This window comes from Amborella trichopoda, chromosome 1 (assembly GCF_054954075.1).
Source record: "Amborella trichopoda isolate Santa Cruz 75 chromosome 1, AtrichopodaSantaCruz75HAP2 v2.0, whole genome shotgun sequence".
NCBI classification, from domain to species: Eukaryota; Viridiplantae; Streptophyta; class Magnoliopsida; order Amborellales; family Amborellaceae; genus Amborella; species Amborella trichopoda.
The window spans coordinates 45,720,206-45,732,793 of record NC_142336.1 but is presented as its reverse complement, the minus strand read 5'-3'; the positions used below and the strand labels follow the sequence as shown (position 1 = coordinate 45,732,793).

General features: G+C 33.4%; 2 protein-coding genes across 2 annotated transcripts; both read left to right on the top strand.

Moving 5' to 3' along the window:
- The first annotated feature begins 2,217 nt into the window (after positions 1-2,217).
- On the top strand, positions 2,218-3,030 carry LOC18442239 (mitogen-activated protein kinase kinase kinase 2). Its single transcript, XM_006852462.1, has one exon. The coding sequence runs from the start codon at positions 2,218-2,220 to the stop codon at positions 3,028-3,030; it is 813 nt and encodes a 270-aa protein (XP_006852524.1).
- A 7,631-nt stretch (positions 3,031-10,661) lies between these two features.
- LOC18442238 (mitogen-activated protein kinase kinase kinase 18) lies at positions 10,662-11,687 on the top strand. The gene has a single exon (XM_006852461.1). The coding sequence runs from the start codon at positions 10,662-10,664 to the stop codon at positions 11,685-11,687; it is 1,026 nt and encodes a 341-aa protein (XP_006852523.1).
- Positions 11,688-12,588: the final 901 nt, after the last annotated feature.

The following is a 12,588-nucleotide window of genomic DNA, read 5'->3' as shown; positions in this document are numbered from 1 at the left end:
ACGATCCAGTCACCATTTTATTATAAAAAATCATGATTTTACAATACGGAACCGCTGGTTGTCTTATAAACTCAATCGTTTTTCTATATATACGCAAAACCATAATAAGTGTGACCAATTCTCAGGTTGGACGGGACGATTATGTACCCATTCGATGTTTATGTTAAACGTATCCAGGTTGCACGGGTTTTTAAATTTTTTGTGTTAGGGTCATTAAATGGGTGCCGTTTGCAAATTGGAAATGTTTTGCAATGTGGATATTGGGCCAGTAAAGGTCAGTAATCGACACTTTTGAGTTTTAAATTGAAAATTCAAGTTTTTTTTATTTTTTTTAATTTTTTTTTTTGTTTTCAGGTTCAAATTGGGACCGTAATATGTATTGGTGGTTATGTTCACCATATTCATTATAAAAAAAATAAGGGGAAATATCTTCGTATCCTTAATTTTTTGGTTTTTATATCTCAGTGGATTCAAATATTCAAAATATATCTCCTCATCCCCTAACTTACTTTACCCACTTTTAGTTATTTTTTTCAGCGTTAACAAATATAAAAAAGACGTGCTCATTCTAAACGTTTCCTCTCTTTATGTGATATATTTTCCGAAATTTCTCTCTTTAAAATTCACCATCTTTGTCTCTCTAACGCGGGAGAGCGAGGGTGAGAAAATCAGTAGAGAAAGATTTAGGGAAAAATCTGATGAGAGAAATGATGGTGTTTAAAAAAGATATATTTTTTTTATATTTGTTTAGGACAAAAAAATAGATATAAAAAATAAAGTTAGCTTAGACAGTTAAAAGATATAAAACTTAAAATAGATATATATTAGGGTGAATGGATGTTAAAAAGTTTCGATGGACTATCTAGATAATTTGTTTCAAGGTGTATTTTTTTAAATTTTAAATTCTTTTTACCTTGACATCCGTACTCGAGGTGGAAATGAACGTAGGGCCTTTTCGATAAGAGAATAACCTTTTTGGGTTACTTCCACAATTTAAGATTGACCCAATATATGGACATTTTGCTTTTATTTTATTTTTCCGTTAATTCTAATTAAAAAGGAAACCAAATATAACCGTCCTTATGTAGCGATAAAATGGCCTTTATTATCGAATTGTCAAACAAACTATAATGGCGAATGATCATGTGTTTATACCAACTCCTGTCCCATTAAAAATTGGAAAATCTTTTCACGTAAGTTGGACCACATTTCTACATATGTTGTTCAGAAAGTGTAAATCATCCGTCGTAAAGATGGATGCAAGTAGGTGTTCATTCTAAAAACAATGGAAGCTAAGGCATTTTTAGTTTTTTAAAAGATATTTATTTTTTCATATTCATGATCTCTATGTTAGAGATTACATGTCCTTAAAACGTAAGCATCTCACAAATAGATTTATTAAGATGCCTGCATTTCTACATGTACCGGTTTTGCTGCATAGAAACCGGGGTTGAATTTTTAAAAAGCGAAACTATCTCAAATTTAAAGTTTTAGAGAGAGAAATATCTCAAAACTTTTAAATAGAGAAACTATATCAAATTTTAAATTTTAAAGAGAGAAAATATATTAAAATTTAAAGATAAAAACTATATCAAATTTTTAGATAGAAAATAGATCCATGGAGTCATCTCTCCAACTCCTATTAGGGACAAGATAACATCATCTCTTATAAGATTTAAGTGATCATAAATTTGAAGAGATTTCACTTTCCCATAAGATAGGGTATCATACCTCATAAATGGGAAAACAAAATGACGTAATCATCTTCCTAAAAACATGGGCTCAAAATTCTCTTTGATGCGATGAGCTAGGGATAAGGTGTGATGAAGGGAAGGCATTCGAATTTCTTACATATTACAAGCATTTAGATTTTAGAGAGAGAAATCATTTCGATTTTAGACAGAGAGAAATCAAGATTTTAGAGAGAGAGAAAGCATTTAGATTTAAGATTTAAGCGAGAGAGAGAGTAATCTATAGTACTTATCTATCGCTAACTCATTCCAAGAAAGAGAGGGAGAGCGGGGAAGTTCTTGATTTTAGAGAGAGAATAAAAAGGATTTTGATTTTTCTTTTGATTTTATTTATAGGAGATTTGGGGATAAGATCTAAAAGATTAGAGTGAGAGGACTCTTCATTAACCAAGCTAATTGCCAGATCAAATAGTGCAGATCAAGGTCGCCAATACTGAAGCATTTCGAACTTTTTACCGGAGCAGAAATGCGGGCTCCTCTTCCAATTAAAGACTGGATAAGACTGAAAACTATAGGGAATGGCTCTTATGGAGATGTGAGTCTTGCCCGAAACTTGGAAGATGGCCGTTTATTTGCTGTAAAGTCTGCAACCTGCAACAATGAAGAGTTTCTCGAATCTCTAGAGAGAGAAATTAAGGTACTCAAGAATCTGGATTGCCCTTTTATTGTAAGGTACCTTGGCCAGTGCAATGACAAAGAAGGAAGGCTGAATATCTTCATGGAGTACATGGATGGCGGTGATTTGTCTGCACTATCCATGAGATGCAAGGGATTGCCGGAACTGGCCATTAAAGCTTACATGACCTCCATTCTAAGAGGTCTTCAATACCTTCATGGCAATGGAATTATTCACTGTGATATTAAAGCAAAGAATGTGCTCTTGGGGTTCTTAGGCGACGTCAAACTTGCTGATTTTGGTGCTGCAAAGAGGGTCTCCAGTGAGCTTTGTGATATTCACGCCGGGACTTTGGGGTGGATGGCCCCTGAAATTTTTAGGAGGAGGGAACAAGGCATACCCTCAGATATATGGTCCCTCGGTTGTACAGTTGTGGAGATGGCTACAGGGAAGGTACCCGAATTATCACCAGAAAAGCTTAAACTCACTGGAATTTCAGATTGTGGCCTTGATTTTCTTGAGAAGTGTTCATTCGAGAGCCATCAAAAAGGTGGAGGGCTTCTCAGTTGCTTCACCATCCCTTTCTGGCCTCTGTACACTCAAATGAAACCCTATTTTCACCAAGTACTGTCCTCGACAATTTACCGACTCCTCAACGAATAGAGCAGACTGAAACCCTGACAAGCTGCAGAGGTTTTGACAAAAATCAGAGAAACATAACCCTAACAATCTTCAGTGACTTTGATGAAGAGCAGACAATTAACACCCTAAAAAGTCACAAAGCTTCACAAGCCATGCTGAGGATCAAAACCCCAACAAGTTGCAGAGGTTTTGACCAAGAGAGGTGGGAGACCAAGGATTGGCTAACATTGTGATCGTCAATGGCCGGAAAACTTCGTTCGCTTCCTTGCTCTTGAGAATTTGTTTTCTGATGCTCCTTTGGCTATTTGCCTCGGAGCTAGATGTGAGAATTTTGAGTTTGGAAGGGGTTTGTGTTCATAAACAAAGCCCTAGTGCCAAATTCATGTGGCTATTTTATTGTGCCACTGTAGACATATGTTTCCTCTTACCCAAGATGTGATACTTAAATTCTTTGTCTAAATTGGAAAGAGAAATTTTTGCAGGTTCAGTTACAAGATAGGAGTAACGCACACTGGATGATTGTATAGTGTTGTTATTGACTATTTATGTAATAAAATAGCGGTTTGAATATAAGCTTGTTTTTCTTATTTAACTTTGTTTAATGTAAGATGGGTTTTTCACCCAAGAGCATGAACTTAGATTTTGATGATTTTGTATACTTAAAAATTTGTGTGAGGAAAATTTAGCCTCAAACAATGACTACGTTGGAGAAAAAGAAAAAAAGCCAAACATGTGTATTTATCATTTTTATTTCTTTCCCCCACTTTTCAAATAAGCTAGCTCAAGTTGCACCTAATAAAAATATAAAAAAAATAATTAGCGAAAAAAATTGACCAAAATAGCCCTTCAATTTATTTCATATAAAATATATTTTTTGATATTTTTCAAAGATTCACCTATTTTTGATGTATACACGCTCCAAATTTTAAGTGATTTAGATTTGTAGAAAAAAGTCAAAATTCAAACCCTGTCGGACATCCGTGATCCTCAGATCGGCCCAGATTCAATCTGAGCCGTTGGGCTCATTTTTTCCTACGAGCTAGTGGGTCCATCATAACATCTTTCATATATATATATATATATATATATATATATATATATATATATATATATATATATATATATATATATATATATATATAGGTGGTTTCCATAAGGTTGCAACCTTAAACAATCCAACTAAAGTGTACCTTCAAATTTTATTATAATATATAATTTTGATATTTCAAATTCTATTTTTATGTCCAATTATAAAATTTTAAATTTAAAAAATGGTTAAAATCAAGTAGGTCTATAAACATATAAAAATCTTGAAAATGGATGGTATAGATAATATGTTGTAAGATGCACTATTTTTGAAACTCAAAATCTTTTTATTTATCATAGTCATACATCTCGATGTCGAGATGATCAATCACAGAGTTTTTCAACATTAAAATAACCTTTTTCGATAGATTTTTGAGGTGCATCCGTTGTTCGACATTTTAAGGTTGCAACCTTATACAAACGTTTTTTTATATTTAATATTAATCACTTAAATATATTTATCATTGAAAACTTTCAATAAAACTTGGTCTATTAGATAAAGAAAATTTCATGCATTTATCTTCACAATTGAATATTTTATTAATTAATAATAAATATGATAGTAAAAAAAAACTAATATATTATTAATTAACATGGATCCATTTATAAAACAATTAAAATAATGAAGATGACATAAAAAAATAATTTAAAATAAATAAATAAAACAAATAAATTTATGCTTACTAATGCTAATATCAAATATATTAGTTTAACACATTTGAGCTTATTGATATCTATATCTAATATATTAAAAAGTATTTATAATGATTATTGAACTAAGTGTTTCTCAGGGTTAAGGTTGTGATTCCAGGGATTTTGGGGCGATTTAGGATTTTTGCGTGAATTAGGATTTTGGACGGTTAGAATTGAGAATTGAAGTCTTCTGCAAGGGTTTCAGAGTCTCCCTAGTCGTGCAAAGGTGTTTGGTTGCTAGGTTTGGGCTAAGGATTTTAGGTTCTAGAAAGCTTATAGGATAATTATACTTAAGAAACCTCCCCTTAAATTGGGTTGTTTGAGTGATTTAAAAAGCAGATTGGTGACCGAAACGGCATTCGGCACCTCAAAAATCAATATGGTTAAGTGAATCGGCAAGTTCAAAACGTCGTTTTACTGTGCGAACAAAATAGTGAACCGACAAAAAAAAAATGTGAAAAATTGTAAACTGGTCAAAAACTGGTCCAGATCAGTGAATCGACAGTCCAATCACCATTTTATTATAAAGAATCATGGTTTTACAATACGAAACCGCTGGTTGTCTTATAGACTCAATCGTTTTTTTATATATACGCAGAACCATAACAAGTGTGACCGATTCTCAGGTTGGATGGGACGATTATGTACCCATTCGATGTTTATGTTAAACGTATCCAGGTTGCACGGGTTTTTAAAATTTTTGTGTTTGGGTCATTAAATGGGTGCCGTTTGCAAATTTGAAATTTTTTACAATGTGGATATTGGGCAAGTGAAGGTCTGCTATAGGCACTTTTGAGTTTTAAATTGAAAATTCGAGTTTTTTTTATTTTTTTAAATATTTTTTTTATTTTTTTATTTTCATGTTCAAATTGGGACAGTAACATGCATTGGTGGATATGTTCACCATATTGATTATAAAAAAAATAAGGGAAATATCTTCGTATCTTCAATTTTTTGTTTTTAGCTTACTTTATCCACTTTTAGCTATTTTTTTTAGCGTTAACAAATATAAAAAATACATGCTTATTCTTAACCTTTTCTCTCTTTATGTAATATATTTTCCGAAATTTTTTTCTTTAAAATTTACCTTTTTTTGTCTCTCTAACACGGGAGAGAGAGGGTGATAAAATCAGTAGAGAGAGATTTAGGAAAAAATCTGGTGAGAGAAATGACGGTGTTTAAAAAAGATATGTCTATTTTATATTTGTTTAAGACAAAAAAATAGACATAAAAATAATAAAGTTAACTTAGAGAGTTAAAAGATATAAAACTTAAAATGGATATATATTAGGGTGAATAGATATTAAAAAGTTTCGATGGACTATCTAGATAATTTGTTTCAAAATGTATTTTTTTAAAATTTAAGTTCTTTTTTCTTTGACATCGGTACTCGAGGTGGAAATGAACGTAGGGCTTTTCGATAAGAGAATAACCTTTTTGAGTTACTTCCACAATTTAAGATTGACCCAATATATGGACATTTTACTTTTATTTTATTTTTCCGTTAATTCTATTTAAAAAAGCAAACAAAATATAACCGTCCTTATGTAGCGATAACATGGCCTTTATTATCGAATTGTCAAACAAGCTATAATGGCGAATGATCATGTGTTTATACCACTCCTGTCCCATTAAAAATTGGAAAATATTTTCATGCAAGTTGAACAGCATTTTTACATATGTTGTTTAGAAAGTGTAAAGCATCCGTTTTAAAGATAGATGCAAGTAGGTGTTCCTTCTAAAAAAATTGGAAACTAACGCATTTTTTATTTTTTAAAATATATTTATTTTTTCATATTCATGATCTCTATGTTAGAGATTACATCTCCTTAAAATTAAGCATCTCACAAATAGATTTATTAATATGCTTGCATTTCTACATGTACCGGCTTCGCTGCATAGAAACCGGGTCTTTTTAAAAAGAGAAACTATCTCAAATTTAAAGTTTTAGAGAGAGAAATATCTTAACTTTTTGATAGAGAAACTATATCAAATTTTAAAATTTAAAGAGAGAAAATATATTAAAATTTTAGATATAAAAACTATATCAAATTTTTAGATGGAGAATAGATCCACGTGCTCATCTCTCCAACTCCTATTAGGGACAAGATAACATCATCTCTTATAAGATTTACGTGATCATAAATCTGAAGAGATTTCACTTTCCAATAAGATAGGTATCATACCTCATAAATAGGAAAACAACATCACGTAAATCATCTTCCTAAAAATGTGGGCTCATAATTCTCTTTGATGCGATGAGCTAGGGATAAGGTGTGATGAAGGGAAGGCATACGAATTTCTTACATATTACAAGCATTTAGATTTTAGATAGAGAAAGCATTTGGATTTTAGACATAGAGAAATTTAGATTTTAGAGAGACAAAAAGCATTTAGATTTAAGATTTAAGACAGAGAGATAGACTAATCTATAGCACTTATCTATAGCTAACTTATTCCAAGAAAGAGAAGGAGAGCGGGGAAGGTTCTTGATTTTAGAGAGAGAATAAAAAGGATCTTGATTTTTCTTTTGATTTTATTTATAGGAGAAATTGGGGATAAGATCTAAAAGATTAGAGTGAGAGGACTCTTCATTAACCACTCTACTTATATAGAGAGAGAGCCCTTATTACATGGTTACAATTTTCATCATCTGGTTGCGTTTTCAATTCCTCAAGACTCCTTTTACTTTTTGGGTACGTTCTTCCTCAACACTTTCTTTATTTTTTTGGGTATCTTATTCTTCTGTCATGTGGTGATGCTTCCATCTCTCTCTGCATTGGTTTCTATTTTCCTCTATCTACTGGGTTTTTTTTCTCTCTTTTTTATTGGTTTTTTCTCTCTCTGGTTCTTTTTCATCGATTCCTTTGCTCAAATCGAAGCTTATCTATCTCTAAACATAGCCTATCGGTGTTTTCAAACTCGGCTGGTCCTCCAACCTTGAACCGGCCTGTCAAACCCAAACCGGTTTTGGTGGTCAGGTCAGGTACTTTAATTTCTTTTTTTAAAATATATAAAATCCTAATAAAAAATAGATTTATTAAGAGACCTGAATTTCCACGATTGGTCGCATAGAAACCGGGTCCTTCAAAATTTGAGGTTGGTCAGTGGCTCGCCGGGTTCAAATACGGTCCCCTTTCAAAAAACTCACCCTCATAGCAGACTTTCAATCTGAACTACAACGGTCATGAATGTTGGGGGTTTTTGAATCTCAAAAGAGTTCTACTATAATTTGTTTTGGTCCATTTATTTTATGGAAAAAGTTTATGTAATGTCAACACCTTATGATGTAGAAATAAGTTGCACTTCTAAAATCCTTTGAAAATGTTTGTTTTAAGGTTGGGAAAAGAAAATGTTTGTTTTAAGGTTGGGAAAAGAATAATCTCGATATCGAAATGTTTATATATGGAGAAAACAAAGGAGATTTGAAGTCCTACAAGATAGTACATGTTGCAGCGTATTATTTGGCTCGTCTTTTTCATGATTTTTATGTGTTTATAGATCTGTTTGATTTAAACAATTTTTTAGAGTCTAATATTTTATAATTAGAAATAAAAATAGATTATTGCACCATCCCAAGAATTTTGAGCGCCATGTTTTCCTTTAATAACAAATTTTTGAGGTGGACCTTATTTTGATTGTTTAAGGTTGTAACCAATTTTTTTTTTTTTTTTAAAAAAATAGATTGGTGACCAGAATCAGCCTCCTCAAAAACCATGTCGGATCAGAGAATCGGTCAAATCATCAAGTTTCCGCCATAAAAATTCAAAAAATACTAAAAATCTATAAAAAAGGAGTTTTTTGAGTTTTATAAAAAATTGAGAGTGTATATTATGTAGTTTCACTATTTGTAAAAATGCGTGAATATTGAGAGGTTCTTTCGTCGTTTGGATGTCTATAAAATTATTAATAATAATATAATGTTATAATATAATATTATAATATTGTATTAAAATAATTGAAAAATATTAGAAAACACTTTGCTAGGCCGGTGATGGAGGCTTGTGCTAGGCCAGCCTTGTCTCAAGCCCGGCCCGGCTCCTTAGAGGGCTCGATCGATTCGTCCATGCCCCAACTTGGCCAAATGGCCTAGCTCAAGCCCTAGCCCTGTCCAGGTCGCACCTAGTAAATAAAGAGTGATTTACATATGGACCCTTAATTTTTTTATAAAATACGAATTGCTCAGTTTATAGGCAGCACCTTTTTATTTTTTCAAAGTTACCCCTCGGTCTTACGATGGAATCCTCACTCCGAATTTTAATTTATTTATTTATTTATATGTTTTTTCGTTAGTAGGGCAATGCCCCAAGCTTTAGGTTTGTGCCCTACGGATGAAAAAATGAAATAAAGATTAAAATTTGGTTCAAGGATGTCCACGTTCCGAGGGCCAATTTTGGAAAATAAAAAAAATTGGCTGACGGACATTTTTTGTAATTTCCACTTATAAATGGAGCATTTCTGGAAAAAGTTTAGGGCATAATAAATGAAAGTTAAAAAAAACAAAGAATAATTTAAGGCCAAGATGGACCTAGAACCTGTCAATGCCTTGGCCCAGGCCCTGTCCTTAATCCGTGCCTGACCGAGCCAGGCGGGCTGGTCTTCCCAGCCCATGGCCAGCCGTAGTCTAGAATAGATTATCAGCCTATAAAGTCCAAAATACATATTAGAGATAGATTTATTTGTCAAAATCCCATTTTCCTCAAAATGGGGAGTTAGTGCTTCTTGATCCATTGTCCAAAATAGAGAATCACTTTCCCTCCTATGCGAGTTAAATTCCTTCCTAAAATCAAAGATATAAAATAACTGAATTCCCTAAAAATTGGTAAGAGGAAAAGAATTGATGCCCATTAATTTCCAAACAAACATGGGGATAATAATTCAATATTGTAATTAAAAGATATGAGGATAAGAATTCAATATTATAATAAAGAGAGATAATTAGATTTTTCTAAATAAAAAGCGATGTTCATTAATTTCCAAATAAAATGAGGATAAGAATTCAAGATTTGTAATAAGGATCATGGTTCGATACTGCTGGAGCCCTAACAATTTAAGAGGATAAGAATGAGGATACTGCTGGAGCCCTAAAGCGTCACCTCATAACTCATCGAAAGTTCAATTTAAGAGTTGGAAAACCTTTAAATCGTATCATCTCGGTTTGAACATTGTGGCTGTGAAAAAAATAGAATTTTAAATTTTAAAATAGTTTATATTACAACAAATCATCTAGACTGTCCATTTTTCCCTAAAAAAAAGTGTTTTGTACCATTTTTTTATTTCAAGTTTTTTTGTTGGTGTTAGAAATTGATTTTAGAGCCATAACATATATTTCTTATGTCAAAAGTGCTTTCTAGATGTGGATATTTATGATGCTGACAGTGCTTTCTAGATGAGGATTTGAGATGAACTTTTATTTTGTTTTCATAAATTCTAAGCCTTATAGAAACTCCATAGTCGTAATAAAAAGAGAGAATTGCATTTTTTTAAATAAAAAGCCAAAAGAAATGTGCCCTTTATTCATGAGGTAAGGGCATAACTGTAAATCCAAAATTTGACCGTTTTGTTAGTTTCTTGCTCATTCTTGCCTTCAATCTTTCTTTTTAATTATCGGATAACTTTTATTACAAATTTTGTTTCCCGTAATTTAGCAGATATCTGCTATTTTTTAGGGGATTATCCCCAAAACCTATATATAAGAGTAGAGATCACGAGCTGTCTCCAAATTTCAGAGGGCTCTCATCTCTCTACAATGAGAGAAAGAGTAGCCACCTTGTGCTTATATTTTATTTAGAACTCAAGCTAATTGCCAGATCAACTAGTGCAGATCAAGGTCGCCATTACTGAAGCTTTTCGAACTTTTTACAGGAGCAGAAATGGGGGCTCCTCTTCCAATTAAAGACTGGATAAGACTGAAAACTATAGGGAATGGCTCTTATGGAGATGTGAGTCTTGCCCGAAGCTTGGAAGATGGCCGTTTATTTGCTGTAAAGTCTGCAACCTGCAACAATGAAGAGTTTCTCGAATCTCTAGAGAGAGAAATTCTGGTACTCAAGAATCTGGATTCTCCTTTTATTGTAAGGTACCTTGGCCAGTGCAATGACGAAGAAGGAAGGCTGAATATCTTCATGGAGTACATGGATGGCGGTGATTTGTCCGCACTATCTATGAGATGCAAGGGATTGCCGGAAATGGCCATTAAAGCTTACACAACCTCCATTCTAAGAGGTCTTCAATACCTTCATGGCAACGGAATTATTCACTGTGATATTAAAGCAAAGAATGTGCTCTTGGGGTTCTTAGGCGACGTCAAACTTGCCGATTTTGGTGCTGCAAAGAGGGTCTCCAGTGAGCTTCATGATATTCACGCCGGGACTTTGGGGTGGATGGCCCCTGAAATTTTTAGGAGGAGGGAACAGGGCATACCCTCAGATATATGGTCCCTCGGTTGTACAGTTGTGGAGATGGCTACAGGGAAGGTACCAGAGTTATCACCAGAAAAACTTAAACTCACTGGAATTTCAGATTGCGGCCTTGATTTCCTTGAGAAGTGTTTCATTCGAGAGCCAACAGAAAGGTGGACGGCTTCTCAGTTGCTTCACCATCCCTTTCTGGCATATGTACACTCAAATGAAACCCTATTTTCACCAAGTACTGTCCTCGACAATTTATCGACTCCTCGACGAATAGAGTGGACTGAAACGCTGACAAGTTGCAGAGGTTTTGACAAAAATCAGACAAACATAACCCTAACAAGCTGCAGTGACTTTGATGAAGAACAGACAATTAATACCCTAAAAAGTCACAGAGCTTCACAAGCAATGCTGAGGATCAAAACCCCAACAAGTTGCAGAGGTTTTGACCAAGAGAGGTGGGAGACCAAGGATTGGCTAACATTGTGATCGTCAATGGCTGGAGAACTTCGTGCGCTTCCTTGCGCCTGAGAATATGTTTTCTGATGCTCCTATTTGCCTCAAGGCTAGATTTGAGAATTTTGAGTTTGGAAGGGGTTTGTGTTCATAAACAAAGCCCTCGTGCCAAATTCATGTGGCTATTTTATCGTGTCACTGTAGACATATGTTTCCTCTTACCCAAGGTGTGATACTTAAATTCTTTGTCTAAATTGAAAAGAGAAATTTTTGTAAGTTCAGTTACAAGATAGGTGTAACCCACACTGGATGATTGTATAGTGTTGTTATTGACTATTTATGTAATAAAAATAGCGGTTTGAATATAAGCTTGTTTTTCTTATTTAACTTTGTTTAATGTAAGATGGGCTTTTCACCCAAGAGCATGAACTTAGATTTTGATGATTTTGTATACTTAAAAATTTGTGTGAGGAAAATTTAGCCTCTCACAATGACTACATTGGAGAAGAAGAAAAAAAGCCAAACTTGTGTATTTACCATTTTTATTTCTTTCCCCCCCTTTTGAGATAAGCTAGCTCAAGTCCAAAAGTATAACACAATGGATATGATCCACATTGTTACGATAACAATGTGATCATGAGGTATCCCATCAATGGGTTAGAGAGTCATGAAGAGGAGTTTCAAGTTTTTCCAACCAATCAATGTCACTATGGCCACACCCTATCTATATCACCTCTCTTCCCAGTGATTGCATGATGATAAAGAAAAAGGAAAACAACGAAAAATTTCCCCCTTTTTTTTTAGGCTATTAGAAAAAAAAAGCCTCAAATTTTCTAAAACCTAAATCATACCCCTTTTCATTGCTATTTGAATTTTTGACCAAAATATTATTCACGATATTTTTAGGTCAGTGATGCCTTCAAAATCTCTTCGT